At 39.6% G+C, this 24,536-nt stretch overlaps 1 protein-coding gene across 2 annotated transcripts in view; it reads right to left on the bottom strand.

Annotated features, from left to right (window-relative positions):
- Positions 1-3,396: 3,396 nt before the first annotated feature.
- The window catches only part of aplp1 (amyloid beta (A4) precursor-like protein 1), a 32,667-nt gene continuing 11,527 nt past the window's right edge, over positions 3,397-24,536 (bottom strand). Inside the window, exons 2-17 of one of the 2 annotated variants that reach the window (XM_029451047.1) lie at positions 16,074-16,253; positions 14,644-14,773; positions 12,802-12,914; positions 12,172-12,365; positions 11,771-12,078; positions 10,077-10,204; positions 8,753-8,827; positions 8,475-8,633; positions 8,193-8,321; positions 7,678-7,777; positions 7,398-7,565; positions 7,255-7,275; positions 7,063-7,130; positions 6,842-6,907; positions 6,564-6,707; positions 3,397-6,450 (exon numbers count right to left, since the gene is read on the bottom strand). In XM_029451047.1, coding sequence (XP_029306907.1) covers positions 6,352-6,450; positions 6,564-6,707; positions 6,842-6,907; positions 7,063-7,130; positions 7,255-7,275; positions 7,398-7,565; positions 7,678-7,777; positions 8,193-8,321; positions 8,475-8,633; positions 8,753-8,827; positions 10,077-10,204; positions 11,771-12,078; positions 12,172-12,365; positions 12,802-12,914; positions 14,644-14,773; positions 16,074-16,253 — 2,082 coding nt within the window. In that variant the 3' untranslated portion in view covers positions 3,397-6,351. Of the gene's footprint in view, positions 6,454-6,563; positions 6,708-6,841; positions 6,908-7,062; positions 7,131-7,254; positions 7,276-7,397; positions 7,566-7,677; positions 7,778-8,192; positions 8,322-8,474; positions 8,634-8,752; positions 8,828-10,076; positions 10,205-11,770; positions 12,079-12,171; positions 12,366-12,801; positions 12,915-14,643; positions 14,774-16,073; positions 16,254-24,536 lie in introns of both variants that reach the window. The other variant, XM_029451046.1, reaches the window with a different exon arrangement.

Genomic DNA, 24,536 nt, shown 5'->3' with positions numbered 1-24,536 from the left:
TTTGTATTATCTTGATATACATTTTAGAAGCACTTTGTTTGTTTAATTATATCATATTTGACCTATTTATACTCCCCCCCCCCCCTTTTTTTTTTGAAATCTTTGAAATACAAGAATTATTGTACTATAATTCATTTGATATATGTGGATACTTATAGAATACTTTTGAAAGCTTGCTAAATGTATTTGTTGACAACACATTTAGCAAGGAGCTGATGAACATAGTGGAGCATTCAGCAGCTAAAGAGCTGGATGTTTCTCTCGGGTTTGGGTGGAGACCAAAACAGAGCTAAAGGAGAGTGAATGTAGGCTGTAGTGTTGTGCAGGTTGTTGTCAAGGTCTTCTGCCCCAAGTGGCCAAAAGGTTGCCCCAATGTGAAACCATGAATTAAATAGGCAGCAGACAATCATGGAACTTTTAAGCAAACAAGAAGCTCCAAAGAAAACCCCAATGTAGAAAAAAAGGGCAGACCTCATATAGAGAGATGCATTTAGCACAATTGGACATGTAAGTGTAGAAAGAAAATAAATGCTGATTACAAACCGAAACAAAAACTAAATAACAAACGCTCCGTTAGCCAAAAGTGCTCTCCACTCTTTTCTTTTTAACAGCTGGGATAGATTGTTGCCGGTAAATTGCAATTGGGGAGCAGATGGCCGTATTTCTGATGCAATTAAATCTGATTACTAAGAGAGTGTAAGCCCATGTAATATAGCATAACAAAGCCCTTTGAAGTCACATCTGGTATGAATTGGGGTGATACGTAGTAGAATTGTATTGTCCATAGTCAAAATTCTGAAAGAAGCTTTCTTTGTATGATTTATTAATAAACACAGTGAGATCACCCCGTTTACTTCTATTGAAAATGTGAATTTAATGATATTCTATGTTTTGACATGTCTTCAAGATTTGAAAAGTATTTTTTGATTCAGAGACAAGACAACTTTTTATGCCTGTTATGTAATTTCATTCATTACATAATTCATTCAGAGTTGAGTGTCATCAGCATAGCGGCGAAAATAAAATTCCAAATGTATAGATTTAAATGAGCAGTAGGTGAAAAACTAAGCTTTGTGGTACACTCAATTTATTTAATGAAATACTGAGTCCATGTTACAACACACTACAAGTTGCATCTCCTCTAACTGAGAACTCAATTCCAAATATGTAGCATTCAAACACACATAGCATCCTTTACACTTGGCACCTATGTGTTCAGGTGTTAAAAACAAGGCGGTTTCCTTGTAATTGTTGTGATCACAGGTTTGAGATTTTTTCTTTCTTTTTCTTTTTCCATTTCCTACCAAGTTATAATTCAATTTTCACTGGATGTGCTTTCTTCAACAGCTAGAAATGACTGACCATCCACGATAACTTAATCTGTGCGTGTGTGTGTGTGTGTGTGTGTGTGTGTGTTTGTGTGTGTGTGTGTGTGTGTGTGCATGCATATAATGTTTAAGTATATGCTGACATTTGCATTTGTCTACTCTGCATATCTTTGTGTGTGTGAACAGTTATCGTCAAGTATTGCTCAAACCACTGCACAGTCTGATCTCATCTATTCCTCTCAGATAAATTAGCATTATAGCAATACTTAAATGTCATTGTGAGCTAAATGTGAAGGAGTCAGCCAGAGCTGATGCAAAGGGCTTCACCTTCCAGTAATATCAAGACAGTCAGCCCCCCACACCACATTCCTCAGCACCTGCTATCCCCTCACTGTCAGTTTAAGAATCACCATCAGACCCAGCATCAATGCTGACTCACTGCGATGTGGGGTATTTGAGGTAAATGTTCATCAGTGCACATTCTGCATTAGAGTGTCCCTCAGCACCCACACATCTCACATGATGTTAATGATATCTTTCTTTTAATTAATTTAGTAAGCAACTCACTTTTGATCTACCTACCAAGCTTTTTAATGTTTGCATACTAAGGGCTTTCATATTGTTTTGTTGAATGAATCAAAGTGGTACTGAACTAAACAAGATGCACACTCAGACTGCTATGTGTTAAAGTCAGGGTTAATATGAGTCTTCTTACATTACCACAGTAGCGGTGTGTGAGCAATCGACTTCAGAGGAACCACTACCAAGATGACTGATGTGCGCTGGAGGCATCAATGACAAACTGTCACTGTACAGCCACAGAGCCTTTTCACAGTAATCGGGGTTAGCAGGACTACCCGTCAGTGTTGTGGTTTGGAAGAAGTGAACCTGTGCAGGGCTAGGGGCTGGGGCTTGGCGCTTCTTTGTAATTTGTGGGTGAAGGAAGTATACAGCCTAACTTACCCACGCTAGTGACTGTCAGGTGAATTGGTGCTTGAGAACTGTGTCAAGGCAGCTAATATGTTGGTTTTACTGAGGGTCTGAAGTTTATTGATGCTTATTACAGCATTAAGGAAATGGTTTAAATTAAAATTATTTAATTAAAGCAGTCACTTGCATAGAAATGACAGGAAATTAACCCCCACAGCTACAGTATATCATTACTCATCGCACTACATGAAGTTCAAAAGAAAATACCCATGTTACTAACAATGTTACAAGGATTTGGAGATTAGCATGGGTAATTAGGGTAGTTTGTCTCCGGTGTTGGTCGGTTTCCTCCGTACAGTACCATTGTTTTGTACATGAAATGTTTTAGCCCTGGTGCCTCATATACACAGGTTTAATATGGGCATTCAAAACTGAATGAAACTGAATTAATTGAAACGTGTGTTTAGTTTCTTAAGTTTTGTTGTTTTTCTTTGGTGTTATGCATCACATGTAGTTCTTCTTGACATAGGAAGTGCACTGCAATTGTGGCCCAACAGAATTGACACTGTGGCTGAAGAAGTCACTGAAACTCCATACTGAAAACTGAGAGAAAACCTTATCTTGATCTTGGTTAAGATTTTTATCTTGCAGAAAGTTTTAATATCAAATGTGTTTTTATATTATGTCAATTTTCTTTTTTATTTTGTCATCACACCTTGTGCATTGTGGGAAACTTATTTGGGCATTGAGTTAGGAAACAATTGTGGTTTAGATTGTAATGTAAAAAAAACAAATGCCTTCTAAGTGTACTGTAGGTTTCTTTTTCCAAAGAATTCAGCTGGGTAGGTGCAAGAAAAGAAAAAAATAATTTTCCAGTATGAGTTAGTCAGACTGTCAACAATCCGTCCCCACCCCCACAACCACCCCCCCCCCCCCCCTCAACTGGGCTGGACTGTGGTTTTTACATCATAGGGTTTATTACACAGGTTACATGATCAATTGTAAATCTCCTGCGTGTTGCGTCTGTGAGATGAATGACTGAAAGAGGTTTCCTTATCACATGACTACAGTTTCAGTCCTTTTAGAGAGAGAAAATGTGCATGCTAAGCAGTAATCCAATAAGCACAGACACAGTATATTATGGGTCATTCATTTTTATTACACTATTAATTAGCTTGACCAGTTTTAATTTCTCAGATTGCTTGCAAATACAGTTACACAACAGAGAACATTTTGCCAAATAGGAATATCTGTCTGCTGATTTGTGGAGCATGTCTTTGGTTAAAGATCTGAATGAAAATGAAGAACAGCTCTCTCAATGGTGCAATCAACATCCCTAGAATCAATGTGGTTTAATTGAAATCAGACAGACGGAATCAATGGCTAACATTTAGCAACCTGTACACAAATTGAGTAATTTGGTTCTACTTGTGCTTAGTGCCTCTCCTTGTCAATTAGGCAGAGGCCATATGTCTGTCAATATTTCACATTTCTGAACGCTATAAACTTGTCAATTTCTTCTCAAACAAGCTTCTAAATTTACATTACAGGTGAAAAGCATGACCCTTGATCCAACTGATTATTACATAGAAATAAAAAATACAGAATAATTACATCCAAAACACAGCATTGTAAAAGGCAATAATGCAGCAATTAAAATCTCAATAACATTGTTTATATTTCGTTGGGAAGTAAGGGGACAGACCAACAAAGAAGTCTAGAATTTGACAGAGGACGTACGTACAAATGTGATTTGAGTAACTACAGTATACACCGTTCTAAGTCTGCTAAATGCTGGTAGGAAACCTTCAGTGGTTTGGGAAACACAGGCAAGCTTATTCTCATCTATGGTTTCAGTAGTATCATTACAAGATCAACTGACTTAAACTGTGAACATACAACGTTTTCATTCACTAACGTAGCTGTACAAATTATACAAGGGCTATGACTTCTCTTCACCTGTCATAACTTAACCGCAACCTGCAATTAACCTGCCTAGAGAGAGAAACTGAAGATTAATGCTAAATAAATCAAAACTCTGATAGTCAAACTCTTTTTGCTTATTTCAAAGCAAACTTTACACAAAGAAAAAACCACACTTAATAATTGAACGACTTTTCCTCTGAATGGACGAATGCAGGTATTTTAAAGAAAACTTCCACCAGTAAGAAATTAAATGTGAACTGATTTTGGTATGTATTATCTCTTCTATAACATAGTTAAAGACTGAAAACAAAAAGCAACATCCCACAATGTGACCTTCCTTAACCAAGTTGGTCTGAATTAGGTGGCTAAAGGAAATTCAACCTGACGCACTAAGCAGTTAACAATCAGTCAGAAAGAAAGGGGCAATTCCTTTTTTACTTACCTATACAGGGTACTATGTTGATCATAAATATGACAAACTACAATGAGTCATTCAGTGAAAAGCTATCTAAGAAGAGAGTAACTTAAATATAGCATCTATAGAGTACTAACATTCAATGTTGTTCAAATTTGTCAAACTGGGAGATTTAAAGACATACAACATGTTTTTCTAGTATCATGCCTGAAAGTGTGTGTAATAAATCCCAAAAAACAGACGACAGACACTTCACATTACTATAGCTGTGGCCTCTTTACCCCTCCCTGCTCTGTCCATGTATAACACGCCTAAGCTTTAGGTTCCCCTGCTCTGTTACACACCTGCCAAATGTGAAAATGATCAGGCTGCTACAGGAAGTGATGATAAGGGCATCAGGCATGTAGTTTGTCTGTTGGATGTGTTGAACTTCACTACTCCTATTAAGGTCTACTAGGGGAATGATGCATTACTAAAAATAAGATGGAATCTCAACGTCTACCTTAAATACATTCAGAAAGAAGTTACTGTGTCGTTGTCTTGTGCTGGTTTTTACAACAGTCCGTTTTCAATCAGCCATGTTAGGAAAATGTTTCTCCTTCTCGTAACAGCACAATTTACTTTTTTTTTATGTATTATTCCATTACATCGATGCAAATTAATCATAGAAATGTCTACATCTAGTAGTATGTATTTCTTACGTTATTTACAGTGTCAATTTTGAACGGTGACATTTCCGACTTTTCAAAAGCAATGACGAGAACAACACAAATAAATACAGCAGTATCATACACCAAGTTGTCATGCTTTCATTAAAATAACGAACTTCTGATTATTCTGTTTTACAGTTCTTTAGGTAGCAGTACAAATAAATTAAACTCATTCACTGACTAAATGACCTAAATGGAATATTTGGTATATTTTGCCAAATAATTAATAATATCATTGAGGGCAGATCCTCAGAATAAAAAATAAAAAAACACAACTTTTTTGTACTACCAGCACAGAGTTCTGTATCGACTGGTATGGTCTTTTTGGCCTTCTTTGTTTTTAAATTAAAGCCTAAATGTCTCACACATTCAAAGTAAACACCTCCACATCCTCACTTAACGCTCATGTCTTAATATTAGAGGTATTGTCCAATGTTACAGTAGCTCTTGGAGGTAAGGATAGTTTGACAATTAGCTTAGTAATTGCCCTTATATCACTGAGTGGGTTTCAAATTCAGAATTAAACCATAATTCAACTAGGCTGTCACTCACACACAGATACATTATATCTAACTGTGGTACAATTTGAATGAAAGAAACTACTACTGAAAAAGAAATAGGCCTACTATAAAGCATTATGCACCGTTCAACTTCAGTTTCTAGTGAGGAGCAATAGGTCAAGTCATGCCACTGGGATGGTTTTCCTGTCTATAAGGTGAATGTTTTGAGGAGTATGAAACGCTGTGGCACCGCTAATGGAAGGAACAATCCTCAGACTCTAACTCAGAGGAGTATTAGATTACAATAGGTGATGTGAGTTTCTATCATGTCTCATTATTCACATTCTGGTATTGATGATGGCTTGTTGTTGGTCATTTACAATGGGTTTGGGACGTACCCCGTACTTATTCAGATACTTTTGTTTGCAACACATCATAAATCCGTAAAAGGGAGTGTGTGTAGCTGGGACACCACTGTAAGGACGAGGAGGAAGGGGGACAAAACAAGTGGTCAGGCATGACTTGTTGGCAACCCCAGTACCTCAGTTCATCTGTTCAAAGAATTTGTATGTAGGGTTTTCATAGCCATGGTTTTGCATTTTGTTGAGCTGTCGTTCTTCCGGTGTCAGCATGGGGTCGACCTGCTGCGAGACACACAAAAGCAGTAATGTGATGTATACACATGAAGTGCAAGACCACAGGTGTGGTTCTTTAAGAGCTTTTGGCTTGAATTAAGGCCTATCTAAGATCGTACCTCTACGATGCCATGACTGATAGTGCCGTATGGCTTCCTGCGCACCAGCAGTAGACTGATTACCATCACCATGGCGATCGCCACGGCCACCACAAGCAAACCCACCATGGCGCCACGGTTAAACGTCTCCAAGGCATCGGGTTGCTGTGTGAAGAAAGAAATGTGCAGTGAGACATTAAACGATGGAGATACGTAGGGACACAATTAAATGGATCATTCTAATTTAAATTCATGTCACTTGTTTTAATATAAGGACATTATGATGCTTATACTCTCACCAGTTCATCTCTCTCGATCTCAGGAGGCTTGTTGACTACCTGCTTGAGCTCCACAGAGGTGTTGATCTGAGATGACAGGGAAGAGGTATAAATCAGGGAAATATTGGGACACAGAAACATTGAAAAGATAATATACATACACAAAGCACATATTTCTATGTCTAAGCAAACTGTTGGGAGTCTATTTGAAATATCACCAGCCTCTTAGATCATCATCTTACCTTTTCCTCGTATTCATAAGTAGGGCCTCTCTCAGATGTGGTATAATCGTATTCATCGACTGCAGACACTAAGGATGATGGGAGACAAAAGTGTAATAAAACATGTAGCTGTTAGCAAAAGTAAGAGTAAGTACACTGCAATCATTGCAAACAGAAAAAAGAACGTTTTAAAGATACTGAACACCAGCTCACCTTTCTTATTAGGCTGCAGATCTTTAGAGAAAAAAGAGCGGGAAAAAGCATCATTAACAACAGCAGCCTGTTTTTACATGCCACTTACACAAGTAGAATGGACATACAGAATTTGTATGTATGAGTATTATGTGGGTGTATACCAATGCGGGGAGGATAAGGCCTGTTCTGGAAGGCTCTCTCCTCTTCCTCCTCATCATCCTTTTCCTCCTCGCTCTCAGCCGGCAGAAGCTCTTCAGTAGTGCGGGTCTCGGAGAAGGAGGTGGTCATGAGCTCACTGATGTCTCCTCTTTCTGCCTTAACCAGCTCCTCTACAGGTGATACATAAAGAAAGAAGCCATTAAGAAGGATATGTGAAAACATGAAAACAACACACAGGGGCCTGCAGATTTGAAAACTGATAAAAACATTAGCTTAGCTTACGAATATCATTGTGCAGCTCCTCAGCCAAGGTAGGATCCTTGTACAACAGTGCAAGACTCTGGTTCATCCTCTCCTCAATTACATGGAGATGTGTGTACACCTGCAAAATGTAATTGTGCTTTGACTTTTTACCAAGAAAGGGCAAACAGAGCTCAAACAATGAATATGTGCGTTGAACTGGTCTTAGCTGTGAAAAGAGAAGCAGTGATTTGCTTCCTTAAATGAAGGAAAAATGAAAGCCCAGATCAATTTTCTATGGAGTCATGTGTCTAAGGCTGCGTTTGAAGTCAGCAGAGACTGGCTTTGATCTGATTTTAATGAAAAGAAGATTGGTAGCTGGTTCCCCTCTGTGGGTTTGGTATTTATTAACTTATCTGCGACACGTACTAACTTTTCAGCACACAATGTTCTGTGTGTTTCATGGTCAGCAGAAAGTACCATTGCTTTTTTTAAAACGCAGATGTGTGCGAAAAGCCTCTCGGAGGCAAATACCTCACGCACACTCAGACACGCACCTGGAATTTCATCTGCTCAGCCTTCTGGGGGTCGACAGCCGCAATATGCTGGTAATGCCTGAGTGTGTGTCTGCGGTCCTTCTGCTCCGCGGCCATGTATCGCTTCAGAGCCTGCAGCACCCGCTCTGGCTGGAAGACAGAGGTGAACGGAGGACAAAGTCAGGAAATGCCAGACAGTAAGATAAAGGCACACACAGATAATCAAAAGCATGTCTGTGAGTGTTGCCAAGTTTTACTTTCTGTTTGTTTACTCCCCTCTTTTGCACTTTATGATGGACTTACCTGAGGGGGATCAGACTGTACAGCAGTAAGGTAGTTCTCCAGGGCCAGGCGGCGGTTGTTGTTGAGTATGGCCTCCACTCTGGCAAGATGAGTCTCCACCAGTCGCTGCCTCTCTCCAGCGACCTGTTCCTCCAGTGTTTGCAGCACAGACTGGAAGTGCTGGTAGAGGAAAGATGAGGGAGTAGATGCAAGGATGAGTAAAGCTGGTGCTACATTGAGACAGGAGCTTTAAACTATGAAATAAATCCAATAAAGCAGGTTGGCAAATGTCTGCTTACCTCATTCAGGGCCTGTCGCTCTGACTTTGGCAGATTCTTTGACTGGTTGTCTGCCTCTGCCCATTCCTTCATGATCTGAGAAATTAAAAAGACATGATACCAGTTTATTTCTATAAATGTAACATGTCCATAATCATAGTACAAAATAGGGTATACACTGTATAAACAGCACACTGACGGAGGAATAATAAAATGTGTTTAGGTTGTCATATCACATAGAGTGCACAAAAAGCAACTTGTCTGTTAACTTGTGCACGTGTTAACACAATGTCACCGATTCAGACATAATTTGGTTTTTAAAACTTTGGATGTCTGGCTTAAAAGAAAATGTAAACATGTCATGTAAAACACTAATTCACTGGCTTGCTGAGTTAGATGAGAAGATACAAATCTGTCTCGTACCGCTCTTATCAACACTAGCCTGGCAAGATATAGCGTGTTATATCTATAATGTATGTTCAATCCTTACAAAACATGAAGTGTTTCACATGCTGAGACCTCTTCTTCACTGGGAGAAATTACTTCCTCACAGTGACAACAAAACAAGTAAAGGTATTTTCCAATTCTTTAAAAAAAGTTGGGCAATAGTTGTCATAACATCTTTTATCACCTTAAAGGAAAACGCTGGCAGTTACAAAGAATACGAAGAAAAACCAGGATGCAGTCATAGTTATCTGACTTACTAAGTCCTTTTTTATATAGATGGTTAGTTATGAAAAAACAGTAAACGCATCATAACTGTGCATCTTTAAAGACATGGTGCTTATCGAAACTGTTGAGCGAGATGGCTTGACAGCACTTATAAAAACACGGTATTTGTGGTAAAACCACAAATCAAAAAGACAATCTTGAAGTTATACATCTGCTGTCTTGAGATTGTGAGTGTGTGTGTGTTTGTGTAAGAGACGCACGCACGAAAACACAGTCAGATGTGCAGTGTGATAAATTCTTGCTGTATGAAACTACACAACCACTGCAAATAATATGAATAGTTTATTTAGAATGATAACTCCTGGCAATAAATGTTCACTATTTCAAAGTCTTGCTCTGCACTGAAATCCTATTCTATTGAAATTATAGAGGATTAATTATACATGGGACTATATTCTGGCCACTGTCCATAATTACATTTTAGGTCATACCAACTCCTTTTTTTTACGGGCATGTTTGAATTTTCCATTATTCATTTTCTTATCTGCTTCCCTGAATGCACATAATGCATGTTGAGAATTAGATTAGAAAATGAGAGCAATGGAACTGCGAGTCTCAGTCCGACCTGTCAGCCAACTAACTATAAGCCTGTTCTTAGCCCTGTGAAAGTCACCTCATTGATGCGCTTCATTCTGCGCTCCTCCAGGTCTGTTTTGGCACGCAGGAAGTTAGCATGCTCAGTGTCATCCACTGGCTTCTCAAAATAAACATCAACACCATCTGTGGGCCGTGGTGTAGTCACTAGATGGGACAGACAGGAAACAGAGATTATTACTGTCACGCAGACTGCCAGAGCCTAAAAGCAAGTATCCTGTAATTAAAAGAACAGCCTAGGTCAGAATGTGACAGGGTGTGCACTGCGAGAGGGAGGGAAGGCAATTTGAGGAAGGGAAAAAAGTAAACAAGCAACAATGGTACAACTACAACTGCTTTGATATGATGATAATATTTTATAACCCCAGCAGATGACCAGGGAAATATACATCACTTTGTCACATCACAATCAAGATTAATCATTACTATATGTTCCCTTGCTTTCAACTAAAGAAGATGATTGAAACAGTGCTGAAATCACCATTCCATTCTGCTTTATAATAATGTATCTGGGTTTTAAAATGAAGCATGCATTCAATAGTATAGTAGTGATAGTACAACAGCTCTTGGAAATAGATAAAATCAAAAGCATTCGAATTAGACTAATAGTGAACTGATTAGTTACAGCACATAAATAAATATTATACACAAATGTTTTTCCTATTTACTTACATAATATTTTACAATTTCTTTATTTGAAATTAAAATATGTACAGTGATAGAAACCAATAATCCGCTGTTTAACATATATGCATATATGTAATAAAAAAGAAATAGCATGAGGGTTTGTGCTTTAATAATATTTTTAGAAAAGATAAACCTCTGACAACCCTATGACAGACTCGACCCAAAACGGACTTTTCTTTTAAGTGCGTACACAGTTACCACACAGACAGTGAGCACTATTATGGTTTGCCATCCTGAGTTTGTTCTTAGTCAAGTTCATATGTATAGCGGTCAACTGCTCCATTTACTGTGCACACAAGCATGAGGCCTGGAGGTTGCTGTGGGTGTGGATGTGTGATGTGCACTAGATCTACATGACGAACATTTACATTTCGACAGAGACAATTGTTGGCATGTATGTGGCATGCATACACCATATTTACCATTATGCATGCAATGAGGTGCATGGATGAGTATGGGAATGTATGTGTCGGATGAAAACAACACTACAGTTCATACCAAGGGAGCAGGGCTGGGTATCATTAGGATTTTATCAATACTCCGGTTCTTTTTCATTACTAAATAATTATGTTGCAATTTATTATTTCAGAAAACAGGATTCTAATTCATTTATATTTTAAATATAACTAAATGTTGTGCATGTCTATGATTGTTGAACAGGTGTATTGACAAAGTATTGGTCTTTTATTCGCGGAGGTTTTATCCCACTTACAGTAATGAGCGTAGTTGGAGGAGCTCAGCCCCGACACAGAGAACGGAGCAGATAATAAATTACAAAAAACTTTAAAAAGTAGCGATAAAAGAACCGGTAATGTTAAGAGCTCATCAATACTCCGGTCTTTAATAATTCAGCCCCAGGGCCCGTTTAATACCAGGTTTTGGTACCCATCCCCACCCTGGAGTGACAATGTCAGCTGTTATTTAGTGCTTTGACTTTTTGTGTTGTTAGAACAGCTACCATGCCAAGGACTTTTGTTTTTATACAAACAATAAAAGTATTAATAGAAAAAAACGAGGGACACTCACAGCTGTCTCCCTTCATCAGAGGTGCGGAGGTGGTGGGTTTCTGGCTTTTCTCATAGTAGAAAGAGTCCAGATAGTCTGATGTCTGGTAGGGACCTGAGTCAATGGAGTATTCATACTCCTCTGGATCTTTCACAGCTACCGCCTCCTCTTCCTCCTCTTCTTCCACCTCTTCCTCATCAACTTCCTCCTCCTCCTCTTCCTCCTCCTCTTCCTCATCCTCCACCACTTCATCATCCTCCTCCTCCATATCGGCCTCGTCCGCGTCCGTGTCAGCAGAGGGGCTCGGAGTGGGGGCTGTCACTTTGGTGCTGTGGAAAAGCAGAACAGTCATTACTCTGACGAGCAGTGACACACACTCTCTCACCCTCCTACATCTGTGTGGTCAAGCTGAATTAACTTACACAGAGTTAAGTTTTCCACTGGTCTGAGATGTGAACGTCTGAGGACCGGCGGGGACGTCTCTTTCCTCCGTCTCTCCTTTACCGCTGGAACTCCCTCGGCCTGGGCAGCACACGTACTCGACCCCCCGGAAGTGGTCTCCACATGGCAACAGCATCCCGTAGCTGTGGAGCTCTAGATTGTCTGCAGTGCATTCCTGAGAGGGAGGCAATTCCATAAAGTTAAAAACACAATGTATAATGAGGTTGAAATGTATATTTTATGTTAAAAGAATGAAATGTTGCAAATTCTAAAAATAACAAGACAGAATTCTGAGTTTCTTCTCTCTGAATATTACAAGTTGACAGGAGGTGATATGAGGGAGTATTACAGCTTGAACTCAGCGACAATTCTGCTCTTTAAAAAACACCTCAGGTAGGCGTACTGATAAAGTATGACATGCTAAACAATACACCACTGTGCAGACTTGTCTAGTCTGCTATTGCTGTTTGGGCTGGAAAATGTATTGTGTATGTGAAAATGCCCCAGTGGAAATCTCATAAAAATCACCCTGCTGCTTTAACATGGCTTGAAAACCTTTTATTTTCCTTATTTATAGGTCTCCATTCCACAACTTTAACTGCTCTTCTCACCTCCTTAGCGATGTTGTGCCAGTACACGTAACTCTCGCAAGCATCCATCTGCTCCTGGTGGAGGAAACGGCATCGGTCGGGCACCAGCAGGGCCTCGCTCACATACTCGCCCTCTACAGCAGAAAAGGATTGAAGGAAAGGCTAGGTCAGTTATGATGATTTCAAACAGTGGGTGTATTTTAAGTGTGCTTTTATAAGGACAGAGAGAGAGAGTATATGAATGAATACAAACTGAGCGATACAAAGAATACATGAAATATGTATGATTGTGGACCAGAATAGTTACATTTGGTGCATATATTAGGACTGACGGAAAGCATAAATGTGTAATGTACAAGCACTTTGACTGCACCTACATACAGTAAAAATATCCTATGTTTAAAATGAATATCACACATTTATTATACAGATCATAGATGCAGATGACTACTTTGTTTTAGACAATAAACCATATAGAAATGAAGAACAGGTTTATTAGTCAATGTGCATTTAAAACATGTTCTTCATACGGCACTGCTATTTCATACTGGCCTTTAGGGCCCAAGCATAAAGGAAAGTGTTCTACATGTAATTAAACTAGTGATTTAACTACATTTTGCAGTAGCTTGCTGGTACTACGTTCATATTTGCATGTGCTTCAAGTAGTTAAATTAGTTTTTTTGTCATTTTTTGTGCAGTTAAGTACTGAAACTACAAACAAAAAGGAATACAAAATGTTTTCATTAAAATGTTACTGTTGCTTCTCTATTGTAGGCAGCAAAGTAGAGATCAAGCAAGTTAGAGCCAGTTCTACAGTGCTGTGTTCAAGGTGCTTCATGAATCCAAGGTGACTCACTGTTCACTCATTCATTCACTCACCCATTGTTAGCCTATCTGCCCCCCTAGTGGCTTATAGCAGCTATGGCCCTCCTGCAATACTGTTGAACTGCACATGTGTATCACTCTCATCAACAGTTCTAATAGTACTGTAACACAAATAGAAAGTCATGGCTCTTGGAGGGATGCATAGGATTTATTTATACTAATGTACTTTTCTGCTTTGACACTGACTCATTGTTTGTGTCTCTCTATTTTGTTCAATATACTGTTTGTTGATCTATATTTAGTCCCATTAGAACACAATGCTGTAGGCTGTGTAGTGTTTTAATGGTAACTTCTACATCTCAAAAAGATGTGTCATAAAATTGACCCTATGGTTTAAAATAAATGTGTGGCCTTGCCTATTCTATCTTGTGCAATAAACCAAGAAAGGAGAATCTCAACATCTTGGGAAAAGTCTTATCAGTTAGATAAGAAGATTGATACCACGAAACAAACAAGATGTAATTATTTGTTTAATTTGTACAAATAACGTAAGGTAAAAATGATTGTGTTACCTTTGGGCAGAGCCAGTCTAGTTGTTTCCCAATGGTTCAAGTATTTACGCTAAACTAAACTAAGCTAGGCTAGGCAAAATGACTGCTTTCTGTATTCGTTAACAGACAGACATGGGAGTAGTATCAATATTATCATCTAAAGCTCTGCAAAAAAGCCCCACTCTAGGTACTTCCCAAAATATTCATTATTGTCCTGTTGGTTAGTGGTCAAAGAGGCAGAGCTGCAACGTTACTGGTTTGAATTTGGTTGGCCATTGTTGCACGTCATTGTTCTCATTTTTGCTTTTTGTTTCCTCCGTCTACTATCAAATAAAGGTTAAACGCTTTTGAAAAAAAACAACTTAATTTTCTGAGAAAGATGGCATGACCTCAAGCACACAGTCAATCTAGAAATATAAAGGAGGAAAACTAAACGTATGTATTCTTAAAAGTGTTATTATATAATGACAGTGAGGTGTGTTCTTACCTAGACAGCGGTAGGGCAGGACTATGAATGGGTGTGGCTGGCAGTGGCCCCAACCTTTCTTACACCAGGCGGGGATGGTGACAGGTCTTTTTGACTCCTCTATATGGGAGATCGGAAGTGCTGGGTACATCTGGACGTACAGGTACATGCAGAGACGACGAGAGACACAGAAACAGATAGATGGATGGACAGAACAGAGGGTTTGAAGACAAGAGGAGCAGTGGAAAGGGAAAAATCGGTTAGAGGGGAGGTTCGGGAATAGGTTGGGGGGGTAGAACAAAAGTAGCAGGATCAGATCAGGGGAGAAGAGGGGGGAGAGTATAGTCAGTGTGGAGAAGACTAACAAGGGAGAGAGTCATGCAACATATTCTCTAACTACTTATAAAAAGCTGTGTAAGGCTTTTGTCTGAAGGCACATTTGACATGGTTTACTGAAGTTATCATTTCAATGAAGATTCTTCTTCTATTTCCAATTTCACTTGTGGCTACTTTCACTTCAACTCAAGGCCAATAATATAAAACTCATTATGAGGTTTAATAGTGGGATAAATGTAGCTGGCACAGAGACTGAATGCCAGAGTCTGAATGCACACTAAAATGCTTTCATCACAAATGTCAAGGAAAACAGGGATGCTTTGTGTAAAAGCCATCACAGATGCATAATGTGTCTGCTAATCGCATTACAGTCCATTCAGGCTCGTGGCTGCTGCACTCTGTTGCTGCAGCTATGTCTATTTTGACCTCCAGATGGCGCTTGGTTGCCTTTACTGTTGTATTTCAAAAATAAATAATTCTGAAGGAGTGTGTGGAGAGTATGTGTACCATTGATTACCTTCCAATAGATGTTAAATAGTACACATATCGGGTAACGAGAGGAGGGGAAGTGGATGGCGCTACAAATGAAATATAGGAATATTCCAACAGGCCACCATCACTTTACTATATATGGTTAAATATATAGATTTATAGGACAGGTGTTAGAAAAACCAAATTGTATGATAAGAATATGCAGTAAATGCAGTCTTCTGTTGATTTCATGAGCTCATTTTTGGCATTAAAGGGACAGTTCACCCAAAATAAATCCAAAATACATATTTCTACTCTTACCTATAGTGATATTTATCAATCTAGATTATTTTAGTGTGAGTGGCCGAGTGTATGAAATGACAAAGTATGTGAATCTAATGCCAAGTGCCATATAGTATCCATACATTGGAGAGAAGGCCAACATCTACATCACCAAACACTACCTAAACTAACACAATCTAGATTGTTAGAGGAGAAATATGTATTTTTGATTTTGGAGTGAACTATCCTTTTAAGGGTGATTCTGGTTTTATAATGCTGCTGTTAGAAGTATTAATCCAGACTGGTGTTCATTACAGCTGTTCAGGTTTATGTTATTTTGCTAGCAAGGTTCAGGATCCTACCTCCTGACAGTAGGACAGGATTTCGCCGGGCTCTTTGAAGCAGCCCTGGCGGCCCTGAGGATCCGGTTCCCACTGGCCAGTCTGTAGGTTCATGTGCAGGAGCTGACGGCCACAGAACATGGCAATCTGCGGCTCTGCCACCTGGGGGCCTGGCCCATTCACCTCGGTCATGGCCAGAGCCTAGAAAGCATAGGGAGGGGGGGAGAGAGAGAGACAATGGAGGTGACGAGGAGTCGATACAAACACAATGGCAGATTATATTGTGTTTGAAGCTGATCCAGGGCGGGTAGACCACAGATAATTCCTAAATGCACTTCAGCACTATCCAACATTAGACCAAAAGTGTAAGCAAGGGTGCAAGACTGAGTGAGTGTAAGATCGAAACAGAGCAGCGAGAATGTAGAGAAAGCTAATGCACAGGAGAATTGAGTGCACACTGCAAGCTTTAAGAGATTATCGGAGAACCTACAATTCAGGAATGAACTGTAGAAGAATCTGTTGAAATAACCGTGAAGTGAATGACAAGAAAAGCCAATAAAAGACCTGCGTTATTGACTCGTGGCCTATTCTCCCTGTGTGCTGACAGCAGTGACAGCTGAGAAAAGAAGGATGAAAAGGAAGGTGAATAGCAAAAATATATACAAGAGTATGTAAAAGATTCTCCCCCTTCCTTCCCCTCCTCCAGCAACCTTCTAGGATGTTATTGATCGTGGGATATGTTGCCTCTGCCTGGGGGAGGGCCCAGGGGACCCCACATAGAGGAAGAAACAGCAGCTAGGGCTGGGAGTCAGGTGTTAATACAAGCTCATTGACCGATGGGCCACTTCACTACATTAACACACAGCACAGAGACAGAGAGAGCCCAGGGAGGAATAAAGGAGGGGAGGGGTTATGTAGGAGGAGGAAAAAGCTCTATAAACAGCACAAACAAGGACTCCATCTGCCTTAACAGACAAAACTGATTTTTTAGAAAGTGTGACGGCAGCAAGCCCTCAAGAATCATGAGAAAGTATATCATGCTCCACTGGATGTCTGAGTCATCTCTGGTGCAGAATTGAGTTGTTTCTTAAACACATGCACACATTATTCTGCAGGTCACTTAGCTCAAATAAAATATGTGGCTTTCTCAGTGCATCATTTGACAGTAACATTTATGGTAGAGAACATGCGATAACGTTTACTGTCCAACCCTGATACTCCTCAAAAAGGCATCCCTGGGCCCGGAGCCTTTGTATAGCTCATATCCTTTCATCTGCACTGAGATACTGAGAGATAGACCTACTGACGACAGACAAGACGAGCGACGGTGAGCCAATTAGAAGGAAGTTGCCCAAAGGGAAGAAACAGAGGAGATAAAATATGGGAGAGTGACGCCTGATCAAAGGGAAGCCCTGCTTTGGCCGACTGGATCTCAGGTTTTTGAAGTCCTAATTAAAATTCATACTGAATAAAATAAATATATAAAACCCTTTGAGTGAATGTACAATAAATATAAAAGGCCCTGAGCGGTCTGTGCCTTATAATTACGCTAAGAGGAGTTTATGTTTTTGCATGTCCTAGCAGATTTCTTACAAATTACAAATCTACTTTTCATTACTGCTGACCATTTCCCAAAGCATAGCAGAGTCTTTTACATTTATGAATGCATTTTTCTACCTTACAGGCCACAGTTTTTTTCATTCATTTTAATATTGTTTGAATATAAATTACCAGAGGAGTACAAAGTTGCCTAAGACATGCACTCAATCACAGCCAACATGCTACAGGGTATATTAAAAAAATGACTTCCTCCGCTTTGAACATAACAAATTATTTAAATGCTACACAATTAACTTTTTCCTTTTTTTCCTATGCATACCCATTGTTTGTCTTCTGGTTTTTTTTTTGACAATATTGCTCCCTAAAATAATGCTGTTTTGCAGCCAATTCTAAAGCTTTGGCTGTCAGCACTTGCAGACAACTTCAGGTTGATGGATTACCCATCTCAAGTCCCTGCAAGTTAATCATCACCCCACAGTTATATGAATGGAAAAGATGGCTGCTATAGAACATATTGAAAAAAACTCATTTAAAAATAGCTAAACTAGTGCTTTGGAAAAATGTTGATTTAGGATTTTTAGTGAGTTCACAGACGAGTTTCACAGTAAAAAATGTTATATTTACAGAGAAAACTGAATGACAGTGTTTGTAATTGACAGTACTGAAATGGAGTTTTTTTATTGGTTAAGAGTACTGTTGAATGAGCACAAGCTGCTGAAACAGTCTGTCTAGTGCAGCTGCTGAGCAAGTGTCTACATACATATATCACTTTGGCTCAGAGAAGGTCAGTGCCACAAAGAGAAAAAAAGAAAAAAAAATACTTCCGGATATTTGAGAAGATAACCTGGCAGCTCCCCCTGGTCCAGCTCTCTCATTCTGCCTGCTCTCCACTATACTGCACTTGCTGAAAATCAATGCTGAGCGACTGCAACTGTATCGCCACGTTCCCCCCAATCAATAGCAGTCCATCAGGAGCCTGAGGCCCTGACCTCCAGCACGGCAAGGCCGCACAACCAGCCTTTCAGCTTGATCTGGGAGCAGATTAGATCTCCCTCTCGCGATAACCCTGAATACAAAATACTGTTTTAGAATGTACACTTCTTTTAGTCTCCCTACACAGAGCCACAGCGACGGCATCCCATAAACATCAATTAGGGGTTAGACTTGGACCCGCTCTGCTGTGTGAATGCCACACTGTGCCTTTGTTAGTGTTGCATTGTACTGTGTCATTGTATTCTCACAGCAACAGCAACGTCACTACTTACCCAAAAATGGTGAGAATACTTTTAAGGAAGCATCAGTTGCTGGAGAGAAATGTATTTCTTGTGGTATTTGACATCTTTAGTGCTCCACATAGATTAGTCACATTGTGGACCACGTTTTTGTAAAAATAAACACTGACTTACTTGATGCAATACTAAGGGTTCTGGTGAACATCTGGCAAGACTGTGCTTGAACCCAGTCATGACGATAGACGTCTGATTTCGTTCCAGTGAAAGTTGTTGACTGTACTTGTTTGGAGAACATACTATTTTCATGTTTAGGCACATGGAACCATACTATCTTACACTACAATATATAGCTTTTTTTAAGCCACACAATGAATGCTAAAATACCTTTAAATGTACTTTTTAAGCAGTTCAATTAATTTCATTATGTCAATCGTATTTATGTCCTAGATATCATGTCATTGGTATTTTTATCAAATCAACTCACTGACCTGAAGCCCAGCCAGGAACAGAATGCACATTATTTATGTACCACAGTGCTTCTGTCTGTGCAACAGAACAGTGGAGAGGATCTGCCAAGTTGCTAATAATGTTAAAATGGCAAATTGGTCAGTCAGCCCAGAACATAGTCTAACTGATAACAACAGTCAATTGAAAAATAAGTTCCAGATAGGTTGTAGGAGGACAGAGGAGGACACAGGAGGGCAGGGACATTCATGTGTAGCTAGGTATGGTGGTGTTTACAATTAAATACAATAAAAATGTCACTGTTTTCTGTTGCAGACATGTACTTTATTTCCTAAGCTTTGGTTCATACAGACCAAGCATATCCAAAACATATCCCTCATATAACTAATCAATTCGTGCACTTACATTGAATAGTTAACAATAAATAATACACGCAGCACTACAAGCAGCATAGCTCAATGGATGGCTTTGGTCCAGATTGAAATATCTCAAAAACTATTAGATGGATTGCCATAAAATATTGTACAGACATTCATGATCCCCTCAGGATTAAACCTACTAACTTTGTGATCCCCTGACTTTTCCTCTTAAGCCATCATGAGGATAACATTTTTTGCTTTTAGTAATATCTCTACAACTATTGGAATGGCTACCATGAAAAATGTATTGCATTGACTTTTTAAACCCCATGCCTTTTCCTCTTGGACCATCATCAGGTCAATAGTTTGGTTGATGACTTTGTGTTTATCGCTCATTAGTAAATGTTAGCTAAACGAAGATGTTGAACACGGTAAACAACATCCTCGTGCAATTGTCATTGTGATTAAGTTGTTACTCTAGTATTACAGAGCCGTTAACATGGCTGCAGGCTCGTTTCAGTGTAGATGATTCACAACATATTTTCAATATTACTGAGTATTATTTGAAAATGCTTTTTCAAAATCATTGTACTTAATTCACCAAAACAAGAAGGTAACATTTACAAAAATTCAAAGAGTAAAACGTGGCTTTCTCACAATTCTTTGAGGTCTTTAGACGCCACATTGCTGTTTCATTAGATACAGATTAAATAGACACAGACAATAGTCCTCTGTGGTGAAGGATTAGGCTTTCATTCACAGCTAAAAATAGCTTTTGCTACAGTGAATGAATCACATTCTCCTGCCTTGATTAAGCTGTTTGGTCTGTTTTTTATACTTACAATTTATAGCTGTTATTTCCTTTGGACTGATAAACATGCAGACAAAGATTTTCAGTGTCTTGGCAGTACACAATTTCCATTTTGATGCCAGTTTAACTTTAGTGTGTTAAGACCGTCGTGGTGTGAGCACGGCAGGTTAAGTCTCTCTGAACCTTCCCAGTCTCCATCAGGAGATGAGGCACACTGATCCAGTTGGCTTCACAATCTGTCAACAACAAATATGCTTCTCCTCCAGTAAAGGACATGCAGCTGAGCCGCTCTCCGTGTCTCAGTGAGAACATACTGTAAGAGTATTGAAGCATCTACAGTATGCAAGCATAGAGAGGGTGGGGGTGGGGGTTCAGAGGTTGGTATGGTAAACCATCCCGAGGCCCACATATCATGTCCTACTGCTGATGAGGCTTAACAGGCAGACAGCCCAGAAGCCTGACAGCTCCCCACTGCAGAGAATGCTGCATCATTAATAACGACCTGGTGATATAAAGCATTGATTGGCTTTCTGCCTTTTTTTCACCAGCTTCTTTGCCTCCGTTAGCTCCCTTGAAATTCTATTTTTCTCTGAACTGCTTCTCCGCATGCGTACTGACTGTGCTGCTTCACTTTGTAATCACACGTGTACGTCCACATTTGCAGTAGCAGAAAGCGCCACAAGGAAACTAAGTGATCCCACAGAGACAGACTGTGCAGTGTGCACTGTATCAGAAGTTGTGGAAAAGAAAGGAAATAATAAGGGTTAATGATATTTTCACATATATCCCTCGAGTAAATAATGAAGCAGTGTGCAGCATCCCACATAAGAGCCTACGACAAATATGATTTTGCAACATAAATACTTCTGTCAGTCAGGGCTGGGTTTGGGCCAGGGCAGTACATTTACATGTTCTTCCAGCATCTTCTACCCTGTTCTAATTAAATTTTCAGCACCTGTTCCACCCTTATGTTGCAGGATGACTTCATCCTCTGTAATGATGCAATCTCCCGGCCCTGGCAGGCAAGCCAGAGCAGTAGAGGAGGAGGGGAGGAGAAGCCCACCCATCATTTGTCACCTTTTACAAGTTAATGCCAGACTCTACATTGGAGAACCATGCCATAAATGCATCAGAGGCTTCCAGTAGATGCAATCTTTAAGTGCTTGAAGCAGCATATCTACAGTCACATAGGGTCCTTTGATATCATTTAAAAGCACATTTTATTCCATCGCATACAATTGTGATTCATAATGTTTTTGATCTTGTTTTCCTTTCATGTTCCATGTTGAGTTTAATTCATCAATAATTAATTTGTTCTATACTTCCTTTGTTATCGTACTCGCTCTAAATGACCTGAGGTACATGCCCCGTGTGTGTGTCTGTATCTGTGTATCTGTATGAAACACTTTGGTACATACTTGAAAATACACTAGCTACTACATAAACACAGACTCTCAGGTCAGGGATATGTTAGGCAGCTTGGTTGATAATTAACAAGAGACATCAGAACCCTGAGGAGCTAATCCCTATTTAGCAACAGGGATTTGGGATATCCCATCTAACCAAAATACACCATGAAGTGACAATGCAATCAAACAACCATACATCACAAAGGCAAAACAACTTGTGACATTTCAGAATCTAGGCAGCAAAAATACACAAGCATTAAATACTTCAAGTTATTATGTTTCCAAAGAAATACCAACATGTTGTGCTGGTGATAATAGCAATTATAAGCAAATTAGTTTCTGTACTATTAAATCTTTCTACAAGGTATGAGCTTTGTCACTCCTGGTTAGCTAGGATTGCTCGTGATTAGTATGGTCGACTGGCCACTTTCCATCATTCGTGCAGAGAACACACCCACGTACAAATGGGCCTCATCGATGCATAACGCATGCATGTATGAAACACAAACACACACGAACAGTCCTTCCTGAGCACGTCTTTGTGCTTCTCTGCAGCACAGATGGCTGAATAGTGGGTGTCTTCCTGCTCTCCGGGCCCCTCCTTCACTCTTTCTCCATATTCCCCTCTCTCCGCCTCCTCTCAAGGCCGAGCTTGATCCACCCAGTCACCCTATCCTTGATATCTCTCTTGTCTGCCCCTCCCTACCTAACAGCTTTCACACAATGCCTGACACACACTGTTTGGCCTCTCTCTCTAGGCTAGTGCTAAATGGCCAGAGAGATTTGGGAGCATTCATCATTGTAATCATGTTGGTAAATTATTCATAGGCTCCATCAGGCCTCTTCCTGGTGTGGCATGTAGTTATTAGGGAGTAGCAACATTAGTCTGCCAGAATCTCATGGTGCAGTGGGGACAAAGGAGGATAGAGCAGGTTAGCTCAGCACATTGACACTCGTTATTATACATCACTGACTAATGGCTAATTGCAGCCATTAATTCTCTATTCAGAAGAGACTGATGGGCAGAGTGGAAAATATTGCATTGTTCTATAGCTTCCAACTGGGATGTTACTTATTGAATACTAAACTGAAGTACGCATTTCAATACTTGATCGCTAGGTCTGCAATTTAAGATTACTCTCATTATCTGTCTGATTATTGTCCATCCTGTTTGTCAAAGTCCAAGGTGATATCTTTAAAAGTCTTGTTTTTTCAGTCAAAAAACCCAAAGAAATTCAGTTTAATGATATAAAACAAAGAAAAGCTGGAAATCTCCATATTTGTAAGACTTAAAACAGCATTTTCTGTCATTTTTGCGTAGATTATTACTTTAAACGATTAAAATACATATAAAAATAGTTTCTATAGATTATTTTTCTGTCGATCGATTAAGCGATAACTCGATTAATTGTTGCAGCTCTATCGCCAACCATTAAGACAACGGCTTTTGGTTGCAAAGATGACGTACACACATTGTGGCCTTCTCTATGTCAACTTCATCAATCCAGATTACAGCGGTCCAGCCTCCAGCTGGGCACACTGGGCGCAGATGGCCCCATAATCACCAGGGTTCATCTAGGTCTGAAACAGCAGCCAAAACCAGCTCCCAAAATTTGATTTCATTTCAAGTATAGCTTAAAATACAGGACATGTCAGATGGCACCGCTGCAAGAGACTCCATAGATCTGGAGGCTGGCAGTGCCAACCATTTCATGATTGAGGTTATTTAGGAACATGTTTACACAGTGTGCCCACTGGAGTCTGTGTGTGTGTGTGTGTGTGTGTGTATGTGTGTGTGTGTGTATATATATACATACACACTTTCTCAAGGTTTTAGCGTATATCTTTCCAACTAGCACACTACAGGCTGCAGCAGCAGGGGAATAAGAAAGAGATTTATTTCTTCTGTAAAGGTCACTAACTCCTCCTGGAATCACTAACTTAGTTGTTAGTTGGATACATATTTCCCTGATGTATAATATCACCATGGGACTCAACAAAAGCCCCATACGCACAGGAAGAGAGCCATCACCTTTCCCAGCTAGGACTCATGATAAATATCATGTTCACACACATCCTGCTTCTCTCTTCCCCTTTCTCTCTTTATAAAACACTCTATAATACACACACCTGCATTTTACTCCCATTGTGCAGGCAATATTGTTACAGATATGTTTCCTGTGAGCTCTTTTTTTCTTTTTCTTTTTAAACATCCTGCCTTTCAGCAGCATCCGTGGTTAAACTTGTCAGAAATATCCAAATGTAATCAGAAGAACAAAACAGGAAACTCCCACAGATAGAACATTGATTGTATCAGTGTTGTTCCCATTTCTGTGGAAAGGCTATATTAAGCACTTTTCCAAATGAAACAAGTGATTGTGAAACTTGTGTTGCATAAAGTAGGCTGAACTTATATGCATGGCTTTTTCTCCCCCCATTTCAACCAAATGCTTCTTCTGAGTCACCATAATGACGCTGTACTGCATGTTTTTTCTCCAGAAAGGACAAAAACACAAAGCGTTTGTCATGTTCCCGATTCCTCTCGATGCTACCGCCTCCTGTAGATATGTGGGAGACAAACAACTGCGTGATAATGTTTCATAAAAACAAATCCAGCCAGAAATACAAAAATATTCTTCCACATAGGC

The sequence above is a fragment of the Cottoperca gobio genome, chromosome 16 (assembly GCF_900634415.1).
Source record: "Cottoperca gobio chromosome 16, fCotGob3.1, whole genome shotgun sequence".
Lineage (NCBI taxonomy): Eukaryota > Metazoa > Chordata > Actinopteri > Perciformes > Bovichtidae > Cottoperca > Cottoperca gobio.
Note: the sequence above shows the minus strand (reverse complement) of the source record. Positions and strands in the feature narration are given on the sequence as shown.